This window comes from Ranitomeya imitator, chromosome 8 (genome assembly GCF_032444005.1).
Source record: "Ranitomeya imitator isolate aRanImi1 chromosome 8, aRanImi1.pri, whole genome shotgun sequence".
NCBI classification, from domain to species: Eukaryota; Metazoa; Chordata; class Amphibia; order Anura; family Dendrobatidae; genus Ranitomeya; species Ranitomeya imitator.
The window spans coordinates 191,313,037-191,338,286 of NC_091289.1; the positions used below are offsets into that span (position 1 = coordinate 191,313,037).

A 25,250-nucleotide genomic window follows, 5' to 3' on the forward strand; every position below is an offset into this window, starting at 1 on the left:
GGTTCCTCCATCTGTCACACTTCATCTTCTGCAAAACTACAGCTCCCAGCATGCCCACAGCTATTGGGGTATGATGGCAGCAGCTGTAGAGCCACAGGTTGGGCAGCTCTGATTTAAGGTATATTTTCTCTTTTATTATATATTGTATATACTGATTTTTTTCCGTTTCCTAATTCTATATGGTCCGTAGCTCGGTGCTGTACCGCTCGCTGCTCTGGGAGCTCCTACGTTGGATCCTACACTCGCAGCCCTTACTCTTCCTGGAGCCAACCTAAACTCCCAGGTACAAAATAATCATCCACAGCCTATAAAGCAATGTTTTCTGTATTTATAGGGGTTGCTTCATCTTCCTAAATGGGTAAAATTGCAAAACAAATAATCAATTTTGCAATTTACCTTTTATTAAAATATTCTATTATGTACATGTCATTAGGCTAGGTTCACATTGCGTTAGTGGGTGTCCGCTGACGGAATCCGTTACATAGCGCCACTAATGCAATGTAACGGATCCGTTAGCGCACCCATTGACCTCAATGTATCTAACGCATGCCATTTTTGGCATGCGTTAGCGATGTTCCGTTATTTTCTGACGGACCTCGAACGCTGTCTGCAGCGTTTTTGGGTCAGTTCTCGCTAGCGCAGATCGGGCATCTGCGCTAAACGCGATCCCTTTTTAGACATTGCGTTAACGCAGTCCGTTAGCGAATGCGCTAGACGGACTGCACAGCGCAAATGTGAACCTAGCCTTAAAATCCTACAAAGAATTGGAGCTTTGTGGCCCCAAAGTATAACCACTGAACTAAGAAACAGTGTATGCACATCGATATAGAAAGTCTATTAGGTTCTCACATAACATACAAGCAAGTACATAGTAAAAAAATATGGGTTCAAATGGTGAAGGCCAGGCAAAAACACTCCATCAAAGAGAGCGCATGTCATGATAAAGGGAAAGTCTCAGGATAAAGAAGATTGCACATATTCCCAAAAGATGTACCGGGACGAATATGGGATTGCAAAGCAACCTGACAGGTCCAAAGTAATTCTATGCAGGCTGAGTATTCGTGTAACAGAGGTTGTAAGGATTTAATAACTGTATAATTGTAGTGTCCCACTATACTTTTAGGGGAAAGGTCCAGCCGACCAAAATCCTCCCACACAACATTACATGAAGCATTAGACCAGAAAATTGTGCTAAGCATAAAGTGCCATTAACAGTGCTATAAGATGCTTACTCATGTTAAATGAGTGTGTTTGCCGCAGCTCCGACGCACGTTTCACGTGGGTGGGCTGGGACAGACTCCCGAGCGGGGAGGATTTTGTTTGGATGAACATTTACCCTAAAAGAATAGTGGGACACCAAAATTATACAGTGTTATTAAATCCATACACAAAAAAATCCCCTTACAACCTTTGTTACATGGCCTTCACCATTTGAACCCCCTCTATTTACTGTCTGTACTTGCTGTATGTTATGTGAGTGAGAACCTAATGAACTCTCTATATTGATGTGCAGAAATTGTGTTTCTTATCTCCGTGGTTATATTTTTTGGGGGCACAAACCTCCAATTCTTTGTAGGATTCTAGTATCAAGAGTTGCTCCTCCATTATTTTGCGTTTTGGAAATTCTTATATGTCTATCCGGTATGTTGGTTTTTGTTAAATATGTACATGTCATTGCCTAGGTCACCGGCCACCCCTGCTTACTGACAGAATATCAGTGATCTCATTCTGCAGTCGCTGATGCAGTATGTCACGGATCCCACCGTGCTGCCACCAATTTGTCACACATCCGCTCTCAGCACGCGACTTGGGGTTTCGCCTGCAATGGTTAATCTATCTCCCCTCTCTGTCCAGCATTCAACCTCTGTCCTATGCTGTATTGGGAACATAAATCACACACCGACCCAGGCCACACACCCGCTCATACACGATGCCACCAATCACCAAATACACGGGCGATGAGTCCCGGAAATATTACTACTACTGTCTGCCAATCATAAGGATCAAACACCTTAAGGCTATGGATTCTTTAGAGCATACAAGGTTCAACTTGTTAAAGTTTTATGCTTTAATACAAAAAGTACAATGCTTACAATAAGAAAAAGGTATAAAAATATGGTAATAACAAGACATACAAATATGCAAAACAGTTATAAAATAACAGGAGAAAACTTACAGAAATAGCTAACGTAGTCTGCTTTCTGCTCCATGAGGGGGGAATGGATGGACTGGATCACATCAGCTTGGCTGCCCTCAATCTGTGAACACGATTCTATGTATACAGGCCTGATTTATAGTCACCCTGGAGGTCAGATTTCTAGACCAGATTCTCAGGTTAATATTATAATTGCTTGTTTTTTCATTAGCCCATGGCCATTCCACCAATGACTATATTATTTTCTCTGAAATTCTTGGTGTAAAGTTTCCCACAGATAGATAGTGTCAGGCTGTAATTGACATCTCTCTTCGAAAGAGCTAAAAGGTGTAAAATTCTTCCTGGTTCCCAGCAAGACCCCCTGTTGAGATTGGAGACAGTAGACTGCTTGCTCAGGATACCATATGTTGTGACCTTTGCGAGACCTGCAGTTTCAGGGCAGATGTTAAACTACTGCTGGTCACACATATAAACCTATACATATTTCACTGCATACATATATACCTATACATATTTCACCACACAGTATAACACACAGGTCATAGAAGGTAAGATGTTATAGCCCAAATATATGTGCGGCCATGTTGTTTAGTAATGTGAGGATTCTTGGGGAAGGTGACAGACCTGAGCTCTGATGTCTGCCTCTGACAAATGCCTCTCCATTTTATTAACTACTTGTCATCTTTTCTCTCTAGTCACTTGCAGCAGACCAGTTGTTAAAACTTATGAGCACGGTTGATCCAAAGTAAGTGATATCTCACTAGTCGTTAATGTCCCCTCCAGCCGGCAGGTTTGGGCCCCGACAGCTTTGACCGATCAGTGCATTTTTTTTTTGTTTTCTAGACTGAATCACGTGACGGCCGGACTGGTGTCACCAAGTCTGAAATCTGATTCCAACAAAGACATCGAAGAAGCCATGAAGAGGGTCCGGGAAGCCCAATCCTTGATTTCTGCGGCCATTGAGCCCGGTACGTTCCTTGCTATTCACATTATTTTCTTTTTGTTTTGTTTTTTGTTTGTTTTTTGTTCTTTTCATAATTTTTTTTTTAAATTTGTGTATTTCCCACCTTTTTAGATAAAAAGGATGACAAATCTAAAAAACGTTCACGGTCACGTTCCCATTCCAGGAGAAGGAGAACACCCTCCACCTCTAGACACAGGTGAGATATGTGGCTGTAAGTCCTGATAATAGGGATATTCTGCTCCTGCTCTGCAGCAGACACTTCCAGACTGGGTCAGTTTCTATTTTTGCATCTTAAATTTTTAGCCTAAATTGTATTTTATTCTTGTTTCTCCCTGGTAACATGTCTGTGTGAGGGCTGCTTCATTTTATTATTCCCTTAGAGATCATATATTGCAGTATGTAGCGACATTAAGCTACTTGTGAAGGCCAGCTACAAGGATAACAGCGACGTTCGCCTTCCTGCTATCCTTCTTAGGCCGGGATCACACATGCGAGAAACACGTCCGTGTCTCGCATGTGAAATCCAAGCTCTGGCGCCGGCATTCCAGAGCGGAGCATGCGGCTCCATGTGTTCCTATGCGGCCGCACGCTCCGCTCCCAAGTGCCGGCGCCAGAGCTTGGATTTCACATGCGAGACACGGACGTGTTTCTCGCATGTGTGATCCCGGCCTTACTCCCGGCACCCACCATGTATGGAGCAATTGCAATTGCAGAACATCGTATCTACCCCAAAATGGTGTCAGTAAAAACGTCGGCTAAGGGTGCAAACAATAAGCCCCGTAACCCGGCCCCAGATCCTGAAAAATGAGAATGTTAGGGGTCTCGGCAGATGGTTAAAAAAGCAAAAACATTTTTTTCCTTACAAATTTTTTGAAAAAATTTTTTTTACCACTTATACCAAATACATATAGTTTATATATTTCTTTGTACTCGTACTGACCTAGGGAATCATAATGGCAGGTCAATTTTACTATATAGTGAACATGGTAAATAATTTAAAAAAAATATATAAATTGTAGAATTGCACTTTTTTTTTTCTTTGCAATTTCACTGCGCTTAGAATTTCTCAGTTTTCCAGTACACTATGTGGTAGAATGAAAGGTGTCATTGAAAAGTACAACTCCTCTTGTAAAAAAACAAGCCCTCATACGGCTATGGGGATGGAAGAATAGAAAAGTTATGGCTCTTGGAAGAAGGGGAGAAGAAAGTGAAAAAGTGTCCTGGGCTGATGGGGTTAATGCAGGTAGATCCGACATCTGCTGTACATGTAAGTGGATGGTGCCAGACGTGAACCATCTATTATGTCCATGGCACATGACTTTTATTGCAGTTTGCAGTCAGATGAGCAGACTTGGGCTACTTTCACACTTCCGTCGGTACGGGCCCGTCGCAATGCGTCGGGCCGACGTATGTTGTGAAATATCTGCACAACGTGGGCAGCGGATGCAGTTTTTTAACGCATCCGGTGCCCATTCTGCAGTCTGGGGAGGAGGGGGCGGAGCTTCGACCGCGCATGCGTGGTCAAAAATGGCAGATGCGACGCACAAAAAAACGTTACATGGAACTTTTTTGTGCCGACGGTCTGCCAAAACACGACGCATCCGTCGCACGACTGCCCGACTAATCCACCTGTCCCCCCGCTATTCCCCAGCCTCTCCCCTGTGTCAAGCCCTTCACTGGCTTCCTATCGCCCAGAGACTCCAGTTCAAAACCCTCACACTGACATACAAAGCCATCCACAACCTGTCTCCTCCATACATCTGTGACATGGTCTCCCGGTACCTACCTACACGCGACCTCCGATCCTCCCAAGACCTCCTTCTCTACTCCCCTCTCATCTCTTCTTCCCATAACCGCATCCAAGACTTCTCCCGTGCTTCCCCCATACTCTGGAACTCTCTACCCCAACACATCAGACTTGCGCCTACCATAGAAACCTTCAAAAAGAACCTGAAGACTCATCTCTTCCGACAAGCAGTGATCCTCAACCTACTGAACAGCCGCACAGCCAGCTCTTCCCTCTCCTAGTGTATCCTCACCCACCCCCTGCAGACTGTGAGCCCTCGCGGGCAGGGTCCTCCCTCCTTATGTACTCGTGTGCCTTGTTATCTGCTCATGTTTAATGTATTTGTCTATATTTGCCCGTATTCACATGTAAAGCGCCATGGAATAAATGGCGCTATAAAAATGTATAATAATAATAATAATAATAAAATGAGGTCTCTTTGCCCGCAGTGGATATTCACTCCCTGAACACATCTATACATAACATACAGTCTGTGAATAGCTTAGGCTGGTTTCACATTTGCGTTTTTTTGCGGGAAAAAACGCATGCGTTTCCCCCCCCCCCCCCCCTATATTTAACATTAAAAACGCATGAGTTTTTTTGCATGCATTTTTGTAACGCATGCGTTTTTTCTCTGCATGCGTTGTGTTGCAGAAATGCAACATGTAGTAATTTTTGCGGCGTTTTTTTGCCGCAAAAAACCTATTGATGTCTATGTAAACACATGCGTTTGTTTGCGTTAAAAACGCATGCGTTTTTATTAAAAAAAAAACAAAACAGAAAACTCACTGATATGCCACCCCCCACCATAAAGGTGATAAAGGGATCCTAACCCTACCCCTAAAGGGATCCTAACCCTAAAGGGATCCTAACCCTAACCCTAATCCCGTTAGGGTTATGATCCCTACACCTAACTATTTCTGTTTATAGTGGGTTTTTTACTTTATTTTGATGATTGGCAGCTGTCACACATTTCTCAGCATGCGTTTAAAAAACGCAAACGCATGGAAAAACGCATGTAAACGCGTCAAAACGCCGCGTTTTTTTCACCACATGCAAAAACGCAGCGTTTACATGCGTTTTTTCAACATGCGGTTTTTTTTTTTTAAAAACGCATGCGTTTTGAAACGCAAGTGTGAAACCAGCCTTACAGCTTCTTTTTTTCATGCATTTTTTTTTTTTTTTTTTTATAGACGTTCAAGAAGCAGGTCAAGAAGAAGATCTCATTCAAAGTCCCGGAGCCGCAGACGTTCAAAGAGCCCCAGAAGGAGGCGCTCCCACTCAAGAGACAGAAGCCGCCGTTCTCGATCTAAATCCAGGTAGTCATTTCCACGTCTTCATACCCAGAACAATCCACTCATCATCAATGCAGGAAAAAAAATTAATCCTGGTTTTACCTTTTTGTAGAGAAAAAAAGCGTGAAGAAAAAGAGAAAAAACGATCGAAAACCCCACCCAAGAGCTACAGCACAAGCAGGCGATCCAGAAGCACAAGCAGGTGCAGTGCTGGCGCAGGCTCACTGGTCCGCAGGCCGATCGTGTGCCCTTCCTTCACCATGGAGGAGTCGCTCCTCTGCCGTGTTCTCATTACATCCTCTCCTGTCTTTCCTTTTACAGGGACAAGAGGCGCAGGAAGAGTCGCAGCGCATCTCGATCCCCGAAAAAAATGAGATCGCCGAAGAGGAAAGCATCTCGCACCCCATCGCCTAGAAGGTATTGGCTGGATAAGTGAAGCGCAATCCTTCTCCTTTACTTAAAGGGGTATTCCCATCTCCAAGATCTTATTCCAATATATCGTATGCATCGTAATATCAGCAAATACCTCCAAGTATCAAATAAAAAGAACTGCTACATTTGTATGTCACTTACCCCATGTGCAGGGCGTTGCGGTAGCTTAAGTATCCATGTCTACGACCACTCCTATAGTGTCAGTTAGTGGTTGTAACCATGGATACCTAAGCTACTGCAATGCGCTTCACATGGGGTAAGTGACACGGCGAATCAGAAGAACTAGACTACGTTTCTAATTAGAGGTATTTGCTAGTATTATACCTACTACATATTGGGATAGGATCTTGGAGATGGGAATACGCCTGTAAAGCAGCAGTGTCGGCATAACTGTACAGGCCGCAGCTTACTTTTGCTGCAGTTGTGTTTTGATGAACCCGACTTGTGTATCAGTTTAGACCAGTTTTATGTTTTGTGTTTGTTTTTTTTTTGTTTAAAGGGGTTCTCCATCGCCTTTGGCTGCTCGTTACCTAGGTTACTGGCTACCACAGCAGTCTGTTGAATTAGAGATTAAAAAACTCCATTATTGACAATTTTTAATAGAAGTAAATTGCAACAAGGACCATTTTGTCTCCGGTATTTCTTGACTATCCTAGGACAGTAATTAAAGCCTCCAAATCAAGGAATATGTGAGACGATGGGTGGTCTTTGAAGTGATTTGGTCAAAGAAATATTTTCCCTTTAAAAAAAAAAAAAAAAAAATTCCCCTTATGTTTGTCCATGCTTCATATTCGGTGTGGACAGAAACTAGATCCATCTTCTGTCCTCTCTGTCCCATCTCTCCGTTGGAGGCTTCTGTCCTCTCTCTGGGTGTTTCCATAGATTTCATGTAAACCCGATTTGCCAGAAAGAAATATAAAGCACCATCTTGTCTCTGTCATCTTTGGACTGACTGGTAAGTTTGCATTCTAGGCACAAAAAAGAAAAGAAGAAGGATAAAGACCGAGAGAAGAGCAGAGACGAAAGGGAAAGATCTTCCAGCAAAAAGAAGAAAAGCAAAGACAAGGACAAAGAAAAAGACAAGGAGAAGGAGCGAGAGCGAAGATCAGAAAGCGAGAAAGACGTGAAGGTAAGAGTACTGACACGAACCGTGGTGACTGCATACTGTCGTCGTCCGGTCTCTGACCACAAGCTTTAACTTGCCGCCGCTTTCTCTGTACAGCAGGTGACGCGGAACTACGATGAGGAGGAGCAGGGTTACGACAGCGACAAAGAAAAGAGAGATGAATATATGGTGACCGAAGCTAGCCCCCCGCTGGAGAACGAGGACACAGGAGAGAGGTCGACTTCAGAATTGGTAAAGGACTCCAAAGTGAATGGCGATGACCACCACGAGGAAGACATGGATATGAGCGATTGAGTGCGACCCCTCCCCCATCCTGCTCCGTACTATGTGATTTAATTTTCTATTTAAGGTTTGGTCGTCTGCAGCACAGAGCATATTGGTGAATGTAAAACTACAGAAGTCATTAGATTTGTACCGGAGGGTTTGTCTGACAGTAGATATAACCTGTCTTGTGTGGTTTTTAAAGAAAAACTGTAAAAATAAAAATCCCTCCCCCCAGTTCTTTAATGTAACGCAACTTAAATACGTTGCATGCGTCTCCCACCTCGCATGTGTTGTACCTTCTGCCGTGTAGATGCCCAGTTCCCTCATATGCTAGACCCCAAATAGTTCACATTATCCTGAGCCATGGCTGCCCTCCATTAATGGTGGTCTGTGTTATCTGCGGGGAGAGTCAAAGGCTTTAAAATGCTTCCTCCTAACGCAGGTCGATCGCTCGCCGTCGTACTGCGCCAACCTGTGCGCTTTCCTCCTGTTTTCATTAATAGGTCGCTGCCTTTTTCTTGTGGCTATAGGGGTTTCCTATCATAGACTCTGCCGTCATATTGAATGCACACACTATACGTTATCGATCGAGTCCTGGGCAGAGATGTGGTGGCCTGCGGCCTGGCGTAATCTACTGCGGATAATTCCCAGCAGTCCGCCCCAAGGACACGTACGCTTCATCCACCAGTAGTCTGTGATGGGAAACCCTTGGCTGAGCCAGTTCAGCTTTTACTTTCTTCAGATGATTTTTTTTTTTCTATAGGGCAGCATTCACTAGCTGTTGTAAAACCACAACTCCCAGCAGCCACATGCTGTCAGTACACGCTGAGGGGTGTAGTTTCCATTCCCAGTAATGGAGTTCTCCGGTCGCATTGTGTTTTCTACAATGTTCACAAGAATTAGTTTTTGCTTTTTGTAAATGAGTGGAGAGGTATCCGTACATTTTAATTGAATGTTTGTGCTCTTTTTCTGGGTTTTTTTTTCCCCCCCACCAGACCATTGTCATATATATATATATTTTTGTGTCCCCCTCCCTTTCCCCAGTGCCGTGAGTCCATTCTATTATATGCTGAGTAGTTGGTGCATTTTATTTTTTGCCGAGGCTTCACTTTGGTTCATTATCAGTAACAGTTGTAGGCTCCAATCTGTGCCATCTCCATGTACAGTTCATGAAAGTTTGTTTTATGAGAACCTTTGATAATAAAATATATAAATGGAAGTTGTCTCCGTGATGATCCCTGATCTGTTATCAGACCGGAGGGAGGGGGGGGGATTGACTGTTCAGACTAAACGCAAAGCCGCCGAGTCTGGCGCATGAGACTGAAGCTACACTTGTTACCTTGGAAACAGGTCACTGCTGATAGATTGCAGAGGTGGCTGGTGACCTAGGCAACAAGCAGTATATCTGGGGAATGCAAAGTCTTAAAGGGGCAGTGTCCTCCACACCATAATTTTAACCTAAGAGTCACCAAGTTAAGCAATGGCCTCTGTAGAGATTAAGTCATGGAGGTCATTGTGATGGACGGCTAGTAGATTAACCCCTCCTTGTGGATTCGGTGATAACTTGCCAATCGCTGGGATCAAAGGAGTTGTCCAGTAAAAACAGCGGCAGGAAACCAGAATAAGGTCCTCAGTCTGATACCATGATTGGAAAAATTCCTTTTAAGCAAAAATATTGGCAGGACCCTGTCTAGTGACCACCAGAGCATAGCCACGTGAACCTCCTCCAGCCTGTCGGCATCCCTGGCGCCATCAGACACCCCAACATCATGGGTGCGCTACAAGAGGCACTGGGGATGGCGGCAGTTAGGTGATCCAAAGGGCTCTGGTCCAGCAGCCCAAGGTCCTGCAAAGCATTACATCTTAAAGGGGTTGTGCATTGGAGGAAAAAATAAGTTTGTTTTTTTTTTTTTTAAATCCAGGCCACCCCTTACAGACAAACTCATTCATACATTTAAGTAGGAAATAAACAGCAACGCAGGAGCAGAGACTGATTTTTCTTTAATTAAACCAGTACTATGTGTGGATCCAGCAAGAAATGATCATTAATGAGTTACAAAAACAAAAAAAAATGGCATAAAATGAGTGAAGTCTTAACTGGCTTCCAGTATAAATCTGCACACGGCGCGTCCTGTGCTGCCGGGGGAGGGGAGAAGACACTTTATTCCCTTTCAGTATAAAGCAGCGATTTGGAAGACCTGAATGTTTAGCCTGAAGATCTGCTTCATGTTACCCAGGATGAATGGCCGAAATGCCACCACGATAAATGCCACATTGTAAATTAAGTCTGTTTTTACCCCCCCATTCATAGTTAAAATCCCCCTTTTCTGTACAATCTTGATTATATACAAAACCTCAGCTCGCTGACATGCAGGGGACGGCGGCTTGTACAAAAACGACAGCGCTGCTAAGGTCATCCCTTTATGTGGAGCCTTAAAGGGGCCCCTTAAAGCTTCTATCACTAGCTGCTGCATCATGGTCTCGCCTTGGGGTGGGCGGTGGGGGACACAGTTCTGCGGCTGCAGAGCCATTGTACGATGTAAAAATGAGAACCCGCCCTACAACAAGAAGCATACAGAACATAGGAGCATTATAGGAGAAAAACAAAACATCCACACGTCGCCATCTAGTGTCCTTAATAGTATGAAATGTAACATTGCTTTGTTTCTGGGAAAGCAGGGAGGTTATCCCAGGAATGGATGGTGGGCAGATATCTAGGGAGCATCCATATTGGAAGACACCCAGCTTTCCAAAGAACAGAACGTGTGTGCAGCCATTTCTCAGACCAGAAGAGGATGACTTGTGTTTTGTTTTTAATCTCCCATCTAAAAAGAAAATGCTCCGAAAAGGATGAGCCGAGAAAAACAAGAAAACATTACGGCAGCTTTCTTTAAAAAAAACCAGCGCCACCATTGCCCATGGGTTGCACGCAGTATTACAGGTCGGCTGTGTTCGCTTTATTGTGGCTGGGTTGCAAAAACAGACAACTTGTAATAACAATCGCTGCAATTTCTAGAAGAAAGCACCCAGGGTTTTGTTTCTTCAAATATCCCCTTTTAATATAGTTCTTGCGTCAAAATGTAAAGCAACGGAAAATTAAATATAAAAATAAACAAAATATTTACGACAACAAAACACCCCCAAAACATTAAAACATGAAAAAAAAAACCTTGACATGGAGAAAGGAGATTAAAAATGGCATCCATTGTGATAATCAACAAGTGCCAGGTGATTGTCTCCACATTGCGGGGGAGGGGGGGATGCTATAACGATTTATTGAATTGACGTGATTAATGACAGAAGGAAATCTTCTCTCTTCTGTACATATATAGAGATATAGCCAGCCAAGATGAATCTATATAATATTACATCGTGGATAATTTATGAGGAAAAAAAAGATTTAAAAGTTCTATGTGTAAAATCTCAGAATTTCGCTGAATGGCCCCTGACTGCAGCGAGGAATGGAGAAAAAACAAAACTGGAAACGTAAGACCAGAAAGTGGAGGAAGGTGAGGACCTGGGGGCCCCATAATGCCGCCATCTTGCAGCTAGTGGTGCTGGAGAACGGGATCTGCTACACCGTGTGCATCACGCGGATGCAGACGACCACAGGGAACCGGTTATGCTTTGCCTTTAAGAGCCCCCCCTGGCCAATGCTGTGTCCGGTGCGGCCACTTTTATGGTGGGCACTGACAGGTCAGTGAGGGTAGAGGACATCACGGAAATTATAAGTCAGGGAAGCGACTTGGATCCTCTTTGTAGTCGTCCGGTATCGTGAAGATGGACTCCTCGAACTCTCCATAGCGGAATTCTTGAAACGTTACAGTGGCTGTGATGGTCGGGAACACCGGGATATCTACGGGCACAAGAGGAGTGCAGGGGGTCAACGGAAAGCAAGAAGGGCTCATCTCAGGTCAGCATCGGCCAACTGCCAAGACCCCGGCCCATCCTTAGGAAACGGTACAAGGGCAGGTGGCAAAGCAACATTCCTATTTTCTAATTGTTGGGGGTCACATCCGTTATACGAGTCAAGACCCCCATCCATCTGGAGACAGGTCACCAATAACAGGAGAAGAAAATCCCCGGTACCAGATCACATACCTAGTTTTACAGGGAATCCTGGGGGAAGCTTCATCTGTACAAATTCTCGGAGTTTATTAAAGTGCTTGAACGGTGCGATCACCTCGAGGACATTCAGCAGTCTGGAAGACAAAGACGACATGTTATCACCTGCCCCCAGCAATATGCAGATCCCCACGTTTTAGCCTCTGCAAGATTCTCCAGTTTTACATGAAGTTACTGCAACAACATTAAATCTTTACTATTCTGAAGGTAAAGGCAAAATCTCTCTCCCCCGAGTCCTACTGCACCCATCAGGTTCCCCCAAGTGCTACTGCACCCATAAGGTTCCCCTTCCCCCGAGACCTACTGCAACCATCAGTTCCCCCCTCCCCGAGTCCTACTGCGTCCATCAGTTCCCCCCTCCCAGAGTTCTACTGCGTCCATCAGTTCCCCCCTCCCCCTACTACGTCCATCAGTTCCCCCTCCCGAGTCCTACTGCACCCATCAGTTTCCCCTACTGCACCCATCCGTTCCCCCCTCCACCGAGCACTACTGCACCCATCAGGTTCCCCTTCCCCCCGAGACCTACTGCGTCCATCAGTTCCCCCCTCCCAGAGTCCTACTGCGTCCATCAGTTCCCCCCTCCCAGAGTTCTACTGCGTCCATCAGTTCCCCCTACTGCACCCATCAGTTCCCCCTACTGCACCCATCCGTTCCCCCCTCCACCGAGCACTACTGCACCCATCCGTTCCCCCCTCCCCTGAGCTCTACTGCGTCCATCAGTTCCCCGCTCCCAGAGTTCTACTGCGTCCATCAGTTCCCCCCTCCCCCTACTACGTCCATCAGTTCCCCCTCCCGAGTTCTACTGCGCCCATCAGTTTCCCCTCCCACGGCATTGAGACCTATTGCACCCATCCGTTCCCCCCTCCACCAAGCACTATTGCACCCATCCGTTCCCCCCTCCACCAAGCACTATTGCACCCATCCGTTCCCCCCTCCACCGAGCTCTACTGCACCCATCAGTTCCCCCCTCCCGAGTCCTACTGCACCCATCAGTTCCCCCCTCCCCCGAGTCCTACTGCACCCATCAGTTCCCCCCTCCCCCGAGTCCTACTGCACCCATCAGTTCCCCCCTCCCGAGTCCTACTGCACCCATCAGTTCCCCCCTCCCCCGAGTCCTACTGCACCCATCAGTTCCCCCCTCCCCCGAGTCCTACTGCACCCATCAGTTCCCCCCTCCCCCGAGCTCTACTGCACCCATCAGTTCTCCACTCCCCCGAGTCCTACTGCACCCATCAGTTCTCCCCTCCCCCGAGTCCTACTGCACCCATCAGTTCCCCCCTCCCCCGAGTCCTACTGCACCCATCAGTTCCCCCCTCCCCCGAGTCCTACTGCACCCATCAGTTCCCCCCTCCCCCGAGCTCTACTGCACCCATCAGTTCTCCACTCCCCCGAGTCCTACTGCGCCCATCAGTTCCCCCCTCCCCCGAGTCCTACTGCACCCATCAGTTCTCCCCTCCCCCGAGTCCTACTGCACCCATCAGTTCCCCCCTCCCCCGAGTCCTACTGCACCCATCAGTTCCCCCCTCCCGAGTCCTACTGCACCCATCAGTTCCCCCCTCCCCCGAGTCCTACTGCACCCATCAGTTCCCCCCTCCCCCGAGCTCTACTGCGCCCATCAGTTCTCCCCTCCCCCGAGTCCTACTGCGCCCATCAGTTCCCCCCTCCCCCGAGTCCTACTGCACCCATCAGTTCCCCCCTCCCCCGAGTCCTACTGCACCCATCAGTTCCCCCCTCCCCCGAGTCCTACTGCACCCATCAGTTCCCCCCTCCCCCGAGTCCTACTGCACCCATCAGTTCCCCCCTCCCGAGTCCTACTGCACCCATCAGTTCCCCCCTCCCCCGAGTCCTACTGCACCCATCAGTTCCCCCCTCCCCCGAGCTCTACTGCACCCATCAGTTCTCCCCTCCCCCGAGTCCTACTGCGCCCATCAGTTCCCCCCTCCCCCGAGTCCTACTGCACTCATCAGTTCTCCCCTCCCCCGAGTCCTACTGCACCCATCAGTTCCCCCCTCCCCCGAGTCCTACTGCACCCATCAGTTCCCCCCTCCCCCCGAGTCCTACTGCACCCATCAGTTCCCCCCTCCCCCGAGCTCTACTGCACCCATCAGTTCTCCCCTCCCCCGAGTCCTACTGCGTCCATCAGTTTCCCCTCCCACGGCATTGAGACCTACTGCACCCATCAGACATGGACAAAATATCTGTATGCCAGGAGAGTCAACACACCGCTCCCAATATGGCCCCGCTCCCAACAGAGGGGGTGTTGGACTTCCAGCACAATCCTGTTTATTTTCAGTAGGGGGTTGCTGCAGATTTCACCCCACTGACTGGGATGAAGGGGGTCTGTGAGCATTAATGTATGCCGTCCTACCTGAGGGCAGCATAAAGTGGTGACCCAGGGACCGACTGCAGCACGGGGTCACTTACTAGTTTTCATATAATCTCTGGTTGCAGTGTCGAGTCCCAGTAATGATCTCCTGCTGCTGATAGATTGCACTCTACACCGTGTACAAGGAGAGGACGGTGGGTGCAGCAAGTGCGCCGATCGTGAAGATTAAGAACGTGGCAGCGCTCGCTCACACACAGGACTCCGGCCCCAGCGATCTTATAAAGGAAAACTACAGCGCTGACAAAAAGGACCCAAGCGCAGGAATTGGGGGAGGACCACAATCACCAGCATGCAATTCTGTCCGCAGCAGCACGAGGGCGCGCTGCAGCAGCACGAGGGTACGCAGGGGGGACGTATCAAATCATTGTACGTAAACTCACGATTCAATTCCCAGAGGGAAGTCCTGGCTCACAGCAATGGTGGCTTTGAAGGTTTTCTTGTTCTCTTTGCAGACGAGCTCCCTTCCAAGATGTGGAGCTCTGGGGTCAAAAAGAGAGAGAATGTATGAAGCAGCAGAGCGTAACACAAAGGACACCGTGCGCACGCACAACACACACGCGACACTGTGTACACATGCACATTTGTCATTGCACGACGGACCTGCTCTCAGCTCACACTATAATGGGAGTTGATAAATCCAGGAATTCAACCAAGAAAACTTTGAACCTCGTGAAGTCGACCTAAACCTACTAATTCTTCTCTCACCTGTAGAAAGCTGCCCTCCCCACCACCACCGTAGATATTATGCTAAAATGGTAGAATAAGGTCCTGGTGTGGCGGCTTGCAGCAGTTCACACTTGTCTTATTCTGTTTGGAGGTACTGGTCAGTTTTTCAGTGTGACAGACAGTCTGCGGGCAGCTCTGCTATCGGGGACACTTGTGCACAGCTCATAGGCAGGGTGGGGGTATATAGAGGGGGTGGGTGGTATATATAGATGGGGTGGGGGTATATACAGATGAGGTGGGTGTTATATATACTGTAGATGAGGTGGGTGTTATATATACTGTAGATGAGGTGAAGGGAATATAGACGGGGTGGGTGGTATATAGACGGGGTGGGGGTATATAAACGGGGTGGGGGTATATATAGATAGGATGGAGGTAGATAGACTGGGTGGGAGGTATATATAGATGGGGTGGGTATATAGAGGTGTGGCGAGGTATATAGAAGGTGGGTGTATATAGAGGGTGGGTGTTATATATACACATGGGTTGGGGGGTATATAGACGGGGTGAGGTATATAGACGGGGTGGAGGTATATAGAGGGGGTGGAGGTATATAGATGGGGTGGGTATATAGAGGTGGGTGGAGGGGTATATAGATGGGGTGGGTATATAGAGGTGGGTGGAGGAATATATAGATGGAGTGGAGGGGTGTCTAGAGGGGGTGGGGGTATATATAGATGGGGTGAGTATATAGATGGGGTGGGGGTATATAGATGGGGTGGGTGGCATATATTCTTGCCTGGGGTATATAAATGTTACAAACCATCGCACTTGTCCGACACTTACTTGCCGTTCTCAGCGGACATGTACTCTTCCCACGTGATGGTGTTGGGGGGCGGAGGGGTCAGCGATTGTCTCCTGACCGGCTGCAATGGAAACACGTGTTAGAGGAGCACGGCCATGAATTATAGGGTCATTCTCATCTAAAACTGCACAGTTCTTGTAAAATTTAGGAACTTTGCCTCTTATTAAAAATCCTCTTACAAACTCTTTCCTACAGAGCCTGTAAAAGCTGCTCTGTGGCTGGCGGGATTGCCGGTATCGGCCATCTTCTGTGCCCCTGCGCCCCTCCGATGCTGTAGAGGTAAAGCCGATTCATACAGCAGCATGGGAAGGTGCAGAGTCCGGACCAGCAGACTAATCATGTCACTGGTCCGGACTGTCAATCATCAGGAATATACTGCACCCCCGAAAACAAGCAAGCCAGGGGGCAACTGGGAATATAGCAACCCCCATAATCATTATTTCACGGCCCACAATATAGAAGCATGACCGCATTTACCGAATCCATAACAGTCTGCAGGTTCAGGGGCAGCGAGGACCTACCTCAAAATTCTGCTCCATCAGGTTCCCCCCTTTGCTCAGGCTCTCCATGATGGCTTTGTTTCGCAGGATGTCCTCTTCACTGAGATGTTCTCTCCTTTTACGAGATTCCAATATTAATCCATTCACTAAGTAGAAGTCGGCTAAGAAGTTTCCCACACGTTCCTTGAGAAAGAAGCAAAAGATTCTGTTAGATACAGCCGATTGACGGGGGTGAGTGATCCCACGGCTGCTTACTGGCCATTTTAAAGTCATTTTACGGTTTTTAGCATAAAATCGTTTTTTGATTCCATATTTTGCCACTAGGTGATGCTGGTTCAGTCTCCTTCCCCATCTGGCAGCTGACGCCGAGTCAGTCTCCTTCCCCATCTGGCAGCTGATGGTTTATATCTGATGAGACTTAATCGCCATGTACTGCACGGTCTCTGCTCCTCTCCTGACAAGGACAGGATGACTGAGCACGTGCGACCTCCGGCGTGGTATAGTTCCTTATTAGCACCGCGGTGTGATGTCACTGTAATCTAAACTAGGCTGTTCATCAGGAAAAACAGCAGAGCCTCAACAATAAACTACTTCACTGCACACTGTATTCTGATGTTTCCTCCATAGACAACGGGCACCGGCCAGACAGACTGTGTGTGTGTGTGTGTGTGTGTGTGTGTGTGTGTGTGTGTGTGTGTGTGTGTGTGTGTGTGTGTGTGTGTGTGTGTGTGTGTGTGTGTGCGCGCGCGCGCTGCCCTGCGGGGGCTGCTGACATCTGATCGGTGGAGGTGCCGGGTGTAGGACCCCCAATGATCTTACATTTGTGACCTATCCTAGGAAAAAGTCATCATTTGTTAACCCTTTTGCCATCAGAACGAAGATCATATTGCTTCTCGATACTCCGCCGAGGAGGGTTTAAGGGCGTCAACACTTTACTCACACGGTCGCCTACAGTAATCTGTAATACTCCCCAAACATTGGGAGGGAGATCATATGAAAGTCTCGGAGTACATAAGACCTGGGGATTCCCTCCACTAGGGCGGCGCTCCGCTGCCATCGCAGCAGGAAGCGGAGGCACTGCAGATCCTTTCTTCTGATAGATTAACCCATTGTGTGGTTCCGTTTTCCCGCGCCCGCCTGCATACCGTTTTATCTTCCCTGAAAAGCCAGCCGGTTTGGGCGCGTGAGAACGTGATGGACTTCGTCGACAAGGTTGCGGAATAGATATCGCTGCTCATCAGGATGTCCACCTCTTCCTCCGTCTCCATCTCAGATTCCTGCAAACGGGAAATTCGGAGCGATCGTTACCAACGAGGAAGAGAAGACGCCTCGCCAATATGTTCTGCCAGGTGAGCACACAAGGGTTTATACCATTCTACCCAGGTCCTCGTATGGAGAAAATGCAGCAGAACTACAATGCCCAGCATCTCTACTCCAATAGGGATTATCATGCAGCTTTACAAATAATCTGCTGAATCCAAGCAACCAAACCAAAGTGCAAAATAACGTCATATGAAGCACCACCACGTTATAATTGTGTGGGCCTGACCTCTGGGACCCCCACTGACCACAGGATAAAAGGGGCCACAGCGCTGATTAACCACCGTGCACAGCAGTCGCCCAATACATACGTGGTCTTCTGCACCTGCAGAGCCCTGGATTAAAAGGACAGACCCTCAGACTAATTCCAGGACCTCCAACATCCCTGCGGCCGTGGTAGCGGGATGAGCGCTGACCCCCTGACATGGCGGGTGTGGAGCAGTCTCAAGAGCTGAACCCACCAGCCTCTATCAGCAGCGATCAGAACAAGCTCTGGTCACTGCTGTTTAACCACTTATATGCTGCTGTCAATCAAGTGGCATTCAGGTGGTCTGACCTTGGGGCTGCCCATCAGCTTCCCTGTAACACACACAGGGTGGTGATGCGGCACCTCAGTAATCCGACCCTGGGGCTGCCCATCAGCTTCCCTGTAACACACACAGGGTGGCGATGCGACACCTCGGTGGTCCGACCCTGGGGCTGGCTGCCCATCAGCTTCCCTGTAGCACACACAGGGTAGGGATGCGGCACCTCAGTGGTCCGACCCTGGGGCTGCCCATCAGCTTCCCTGTAACACACACAGGGTGGCGATGCGACACCTCGGTGGTCCGACCCTGGGGCTGGCTGCCCATCAGCTTCCCTGTACCACACACAGGGTAGGGATGCGGCACCACGGTGGTCCGACCCTGGGGCTGCCCATCACCTTCCTTGTAACACACACAGGGTGGGAATGTGACACCTCGGTGGTCCGACCCTGGGGCTGCCCATCAGCTTCCCTGTTACACACACAGGGTGGCGATGCGACACCTCGGTGGTCCGACCCTGGGGCTGCCCATCAGCTTCCCTGTACCACACACAGGGTGGCGATGCGGCACCATGGTCCCATGACACCTTAGAAGTGAAGCAGCGCTATTTCAGTGCAGTGAGCACATTATGAGGATCGGGGGGCTTGGTGGGGGGGGGGGGGGGGGAGGGTTGTTCCAAAGATCGGACCCCCACTGGGCATAAAAGTAATGACATATCCTAGAAATTACTAACATGACAATAGCCCCAGTACTATGCAGGTACGCGGGCAGCGCAAATCCCCCCGTACTCAGAGCCGTCACTCACCTCGTGATGTATTCTCTGGTAAACCTTCTGCTCGTTGTCTAGGACCACAAATGACTCCGAGGGGACGGCGTCTCCGTTGAAGATGAAGCTGAGGTCCCCTCGTTGGCACTTCATGTCTGTGAAGTCTATGAGAGTAGTGTCGAGCCTGGAAGAGGAGAGATCGTCACTGGTCTCCTACATAATGCGGGGAAGGAGGGTCCGGCTCCTGGAGCCCCCAGCAAAATCAGCAGCTACTATTGTGGAGTCACTGCATGACATCACTGCCCAGAGACCACTGCAGAACTGCCACCTGAGGATCACAGGCCACGCCCACATGACATCACCGCTCACTGCAGAACTGCCACCTGAGGATCACAGGCCACGCCCACATGACATCACCGCTCACTGCAGAGCTGCCGGCTGAGGACCACAGGCCACGCCCCCATGACATCACCGCTCACTGCAGAGCTGCCGGCTGAGGACCACAGGCCACGCCCCCATGACATCACCACTCACTGCAGAGCTGCTGGCTGAGGACCACAGGCCACGCCCCCATGACATCACCACTCACTGCAGAGCTGCTGGCTGAGGACCACAGGCCACGCCCCCTTTGAAATCACCGCTCACTGCAGAGCTGCCGGCTGAGGACCACAGGCCACGCCCCCATGACATCACCGCTCACTGCAGAGCTGTCGGCTGAGGACCACAGGCCACGCCCCCATGACATCACCACTCACTGCAGAGCTGCCGGCTGAGGACCACAGGCCACGCCCCCATGACATCACCACTCACTGCAGAGCTGCCGGCTGAGGACCACAGGCCACGCCCCCATGACATCACCACTCACTGCAGAGCTGCCGGCTGAGGACCACAGGCCACGCCCCCATGACATCACCGCTCACTGCAGAGCTGTCGGCTGAGGACCACAGGCCACGCCCCCATTACATCACCGCTCACTGCAGAGCTGCCGGCTGAGGACCACAGGCCATGCCCCCATTACATCACCACTCACTGCAGACCTGTCGGCTGAGGACCACAGGCCACGCCCACATTACATCACCGCTCACTGCAGAGCTGCCGGCTGAGGACCACAGGCCACGCCCCCATTACATCACCGCTCACTGCAGAGCTGCCGGCTGAGGACCACAGGCCATGCCCCCATTACATCACCACTCACTGCAGAGCTGTCGGCTGAGGACCACAGGCCACGCCCACATTACATCACCGCTCACTGCAGAGCTGCCGGCTGAGGACCACAGGCCACGCCCCCATGACATCACCGCTCACTGCAGAGCTGCCGGCTGAGGACCACAGGCCACGCCCCCATGACATCACCGCTCACTGCAGAGCTGCCGGCTGAGGACCACAGGCCACGCCCCTTTGACATCACCGCTCACTGCAGAACTGCCGGCTGAGGACCACAGGCCACGCCCCTTTGACATCACCGCTCACGTACCTATGACATGACCGCTCAGAGCTGCCGGCTGAGCATATTCAGGCAATCTCTGTGCTGTGACCATGAATTACATGCGAGCAAAATATTGCAAGAAATATAAAGAGAATAACTGAAATTATGGCACTGGACCATGTCAAACAAGTGACTGAGAAAAGGAAACCTGTTGGGTGCAGGGGAGACCTGTGGCTGGAAGGGGTTAATTACCTGGGTGTTGGGCGTCATTGTGGCTGCGCTTATTTTCTGGCTGTAGGAAACCTTCTATATTCACCCTCTTTCCACTTGTTTTATTGGGGGACACTGTGCTCCCCATGTGTCTGTTATTATGGTTTAGTTATCATTTCTAGCATGTTTTACCTGCTGGGGTGGTCTTTTATATATTTTAATTAAATTGGCTATTTGTACAAACTGTGTGTTACTATTCGTGCGGGCGCCTCTTGTTTGTAGTGCTATATACCATTATTAATAAAGCTATTGTAACCTTAATTTTGTATTGTCCTATTTTGCTTTGACCTTCGCTTGGACTTTTTTCTTTGGGTCTATTCTCATGGTCTATGTATGACGCCGTCCCCGTAGACGGGGGGGCAGTGGTCACACACGCACGCGGGGACATTACACCTCTGCCGATCACCGATCCTTAGAATAGGGATGTCCCTTTAATAACGATGTTACAATCCACAGGACGCCACTTATTGCATTGCTGGAAGTACCTGCGGGATCCGGGCCGACGCGATGGCACCCACCTGATATTAATACCTTGTTTATAGATCTTGCAGGCATCAGAAGGCAGGATACGGGACAGTAAAGGCACTGGATGGAGACAGACAAGGCACGTGAATATACGGGGCCCGAGCGGGCCGCACGAGGGGCAAACACACCCTCCGTTCTCCCCCGCTACTAATACTACAGGACTCCGGACATTAAAAGAGAAAACGTACGGCAATTACATCGAGTTTAATAAGAAATATTTGAGGGGGAGCTCTGCTGTAAAGAGCTTCCATCACCCGGGATCAGTGCAGGTGTCTGGCAGTAAGTGTTCATCTTCCCTGCAGCGCCTCCACAGGAGGAATAGAGGATTACACAGAGAGCCAATCAATAGACTGTGTGTGAAATGCAAGGTAGTGCCGGGACCTCCAGACAGAAGAGAGGAGGGTCTCACCCTCGGGGCAGGGGCCGCTCGCAGGACGTCTCTCACCACCTACCCCAACTTTGAAAATCCCAGTGAAGCTCCAGGTAGAAGTCTCCGAGCTGTAAGCAGAGAGAACGAGCGGGTTACACCAGCCGGCACACAGACGCCGTGCTACGCCGCGGCCCGCGATCGGCACGTTACCTCTTTAAGGGCATTTAGCAGGCGAGGTCGCTTCTCCTCCACACTTTCCCTGGATTGCTGCTTCAGTTTTCTCAATAGCGCAGTGACTGAAAGAGAAGAACATTAAAGGGACAGAGCGTCAGACAGGATTATTGTAGGGATTTACCGTAATAACCCATTTTATATCTCAGCGGCCCCTATAAAGCATCAGCCCTCATCTGTCGTGAATAGAGATTAAGACCCCGTCCCAGATAACTCCTCCTCTTCACGGTGACATCACCAGCCCATCCCATATAACTCCTCCCCTTCACAGTCACATCATCAGCCCGTCCCATATAGCTCCTCCCCTTCAGTGACATCACGAGCCCATCCCATATAACTTCTCCCCTTCACAATGGCATCACTAGCCCATCCCATATAACTCCTCCCCTTCACAGTGACATCACCATCCCATCCCATGTAGCTCCTCCCCTTCACAGTGACATCAACAGGCTGTCCCAGATAACTCCTCCCCTTCACAGTGGCACCACCAGCCCATCCCATATAACTCCTCCCCTTCACAGTCACATCATCAGCCCGTCCCATATAGCTCCTCCCCTTCACAGTGACATCACGAGCCCATCCCATATAACTCTTCCCCTTCACAATGGCATCACTAGCCCATCCCATATAACTCCTCCCCTTCACAGTGACATCACCATCCCATGTAGCTCCTCCCCTTCACAGTGACATCAACAGGCTGTCCCAGATAACTCCTCCCCTTCACAGTGGCACCACCAGCCCATCCCATATAACTCCTACCCTTCACAGTGACATCACCAGCCCGTCCCATATAACTCCTCCCCTTCACAGTGACATCACCAGCCCATCCCATATAACTCCTACCCTTCACAGTGACATCACCAGCCCGTCCCATATAACTCCTCCCCTTCACAGTGGCACCACCAGCCCATCCCATATAACTCCTCCCCTTCACAGTGACATCACCAGCCCATCTCATATAACTCCACCTGTGATGATAATGTATAATATGATTTTTTAGTTGTCCCTGTTAGCACACATATTATGGGGTCTGACCCCCCTTCTCTCTGTTTCTGGTGGCAGAGATGTGTATATGTGGATCCCAAATCCCTCATGGCCCCCTCACAAGAATTTTTATTGCGCTTGTAGATGCACAAATCTCCCTCCAGCTCCAGCTGAAACTGGTCTGATCTGTCTCAAAAGACAGGAGGTTCTTTGTTCTATTATAGTAAGATATTGGGCCACCGATTTGGGCTAGAAAAATAATAAGTATATATTGCTAACTTCCATCGGTAGATCTGTCAACCACTGTAACCAGTAGCAGCTAAACGCAACAAGTAAAAAGTACGGATTTCTCCGGAACCATGTGGAACAACTAGGACGAATTTGGTATCAATAGAGAGCTAATTTTAATGCAAGATGGATGTGTGTGTTATGACTCTGCCAGATTCTCGATCGAAGATATGAGAGTTATACAAATTGTTGGAGAAAACTGTACAGCTGAGGAGAGGGGAGGGCGATGTTAACTCAACCCCTTTAGTGATGTCACAAGCCTGCAGGTATAAGTGACTGTACTTAACCCAACCTTGAGTCTTGCCTGAGCTGTTACAGCAGGTCTTATCTCATGAATTGGGACATTTGGTGCTCCGCCTACCAGCATGGTTGCCTGAGATGATCTGAGCACGTGAGTTTTATCTTTCTTCTTTAATCCATGTTATTTTATAATTGCTTTGTACATACATACTTTGTCTCATATTGTAACATCTTTATATACCTTTTTATAAACACTGCCTGATCTTTATGGAGTAAAATATTTAAAATACTAGCTTCATTCTCCTGCTCTAAAACGTACCCCAAGTCTTCTGAAGGGAATAACGCTTTTGTTTTGGGTTAGCTTCGGAACCGTTAATCAAAGCTGGTGGCGGCATACCATGTCCTGCGCTTTTGGGAGTTGTTGTAGCGACGGCGGCGTTGATAATTATTGTTCCTGCCTGAGTGGGAGTAGTTATAACGCCCTTGTGCAGCGTGCCCAATAGCCAGTACAGAGCAGGCAGCCTTTCTGGCGAATAATTACCCTAGGTGCAGTACCTAATCTGACCTGAGGGTAAGGGAGGGGGGCCAGAGAGCTGCAAGTTTTCAAGCAGAACTGTAAAGCGGGATATACATAAATCCCTGCAGTTCGTGTTAGGCTACTTTCACACTAGCATCGGAATCTCCCCGTCGCAATGCGTCGGGCAGAGATTCCGACGCTAGCGTTTAACGCACTGCACAACGGAGGCAGCGGATGAATTTCTCCGGCGCATCCGCTGCCCCATTGGGAGGTGCGGGGAGGTGGGGGCGGAGTTCCGGCCGCGTATGCGCGGTCGGAAAAAGCGGTCCGTCCGGAGCAAAAAACGTTACATGTAGCGTTTTTTGCTCCCGACGGTCCACCAAAGCACGACGCATCCGTCGCACGACGGATGCGACGTGTGGCAATCTGTCGCAATGCGTCGTCAATACAAGTCTATGGGGAAAAAAACGCATCCTGCAAGCACTTTTGCAGGATGCATTTTTTTCTGCAAAACGACGCATTGTGACGGATTGCAGTTAACGCTAGTGTGAAAGTAGCCTTATATTGCAGAGCAGTGGGATAACTAAAATAAGCCCCTGCGGTAAATTGAGAGGTCAATACCCTTGTTTGTGTTTTCATCACATTGCAGCAGTGGAGGGATAACCAAGATAAGCTCCCTGCACATGTGATAGCCGTGGGCTGGCCAAAGGTCACCCCAATCGTGACGTACTGCTGACAGTCACGGTGTGAATCCATGACACCACCCCTTCACAGTGACATTACCAGCCTGTCCCAGATAACTCCTCCTGTGATGATAATGTATAATATGATTTTTTAGTTTAGTGTAGCTGTGCCCGGGGGCAGCGGACAGTATATAGCTATATACCCAGTGTGTGATCCCCACGGTGTAGCTGTGCCCGGGGGCAGCGGACAGTATATAGCTATATCCACAGTGTTTGATCTCCGGGTGTAGCTGTGCCCGGGGCAGCGGACAGTATATAGCTATATCCCCAGTGTGTGATCTCCGGGTGTAGCTGTGCCGGGGGCAGCAGACAGTAGATAGCTATATCCACAGTGTGTAATCCCCGCAGTGTAGCTGTGCCCAGGGCAGCGGACAGTATATAGCTATATCCCCAGTGTGTGATCCCCGCGGTGTAGCTGTGCCTGGGGCAGCGGACAGTATATAGCTATATCCCCCGTGTGTGATCTCTGGGTGTAGCTGTGC

At 49.0% G+C, this 25,250-nt stretch overlaps 2 protein-coding genes across 3 annotated transcripts in view; one reads left to right on the plus strand and one right to left on the minus strand.

The window, feature by feature from the left end:
• SRSF11 (serine and arginine rich splicing factor 11) overlaps positions 1–9,241 on the plus strand; it is a 29,203-nt gene extending 19,962 nt beyond the window's left edge. For both annotated transcript variants that reach the window (XM_069738266.1, XM_069738267.1), the window contains 9 exons: positions 191–283; positions 2,851–2,900; positions 2,999–3,123; positions 3,231–3,315; positions 6,099–6,224; positions 6,313–6,402; positions 6,522–6,617; positions 7,605–7,761; positions 7,855–9,241. In XM_069738266.1, the coding sequence (XP_069594367.1) occupies positions 191–283; positions 2,851–2,900; positions 2,999–3,123; positions 3,231–3,315; positions 6,099–6,224; positions 6,313–6,402; positions 6,522–6,617; positions 7,605–7,761; positions 7,855–8,052 (1,020 nt within the window). In that variant the 3' untranslated portion in view covers positions 8,053–9,241. The remainder of the gene's footprint in view (positions 1–190; positions 284–2,850; positions 2,901–2,998; positions 3,124–3,230; positions 3,316–6,098; positions 6,225–6,312; positions 6,403–6,521; positions 6,618–7,604; positions 7,762–7,854) is intronic.
• Positions 9,242–10,006: 765 nt separating this feature from the next.
• Positions 10,007–25,250, minus strand: part of ANKRD13C (ankyrin repeat domain 13C) — a 30,985-nt gene continuing 15,741 nt past the window's right edge. Inside the window, exons 4-13 of the mRNA XM_069738268.1 lie at positions 21,976–22,061; positions 21,848–21,893; positions 21,389–21,455; positions 19,214–19,358; positions 17,710–17,841; positions 16,586–16,747; positions 16,046–16,125; positions 14,914–15,012; positions 12,124–12,224; positions 10,007–11,878 (exon numbers count right to left, since the gene is read on the minus strand). Of these exons, the coding sequence (XP_069594369.1) occupies positions 11,748–11,878; positions 12,124–12,224; positions 14,914–15,012; positions 16,046–16,125; positions 16,586–16,747; positions 17,710–17,841; positions 19,214–19,358; positions 21,389–21,455; positions 21,848–21,893; positions 21,976–22,061 (1,049 nt within the window). The 3' untranslated portion in view covers positions 10,007–11,747. The remainder of the gene's footprint in view (positions 11,879–12,123; positions 12,225–14,913; positions 15,013–16,045; positions 16,126–16,585; positions 16,748–17,709; positions 17,842–19,213; positions 19,359–21,388; positions 21,456–21,847; positions 21,894–21,975; positions 22,062–25,250) is intronic.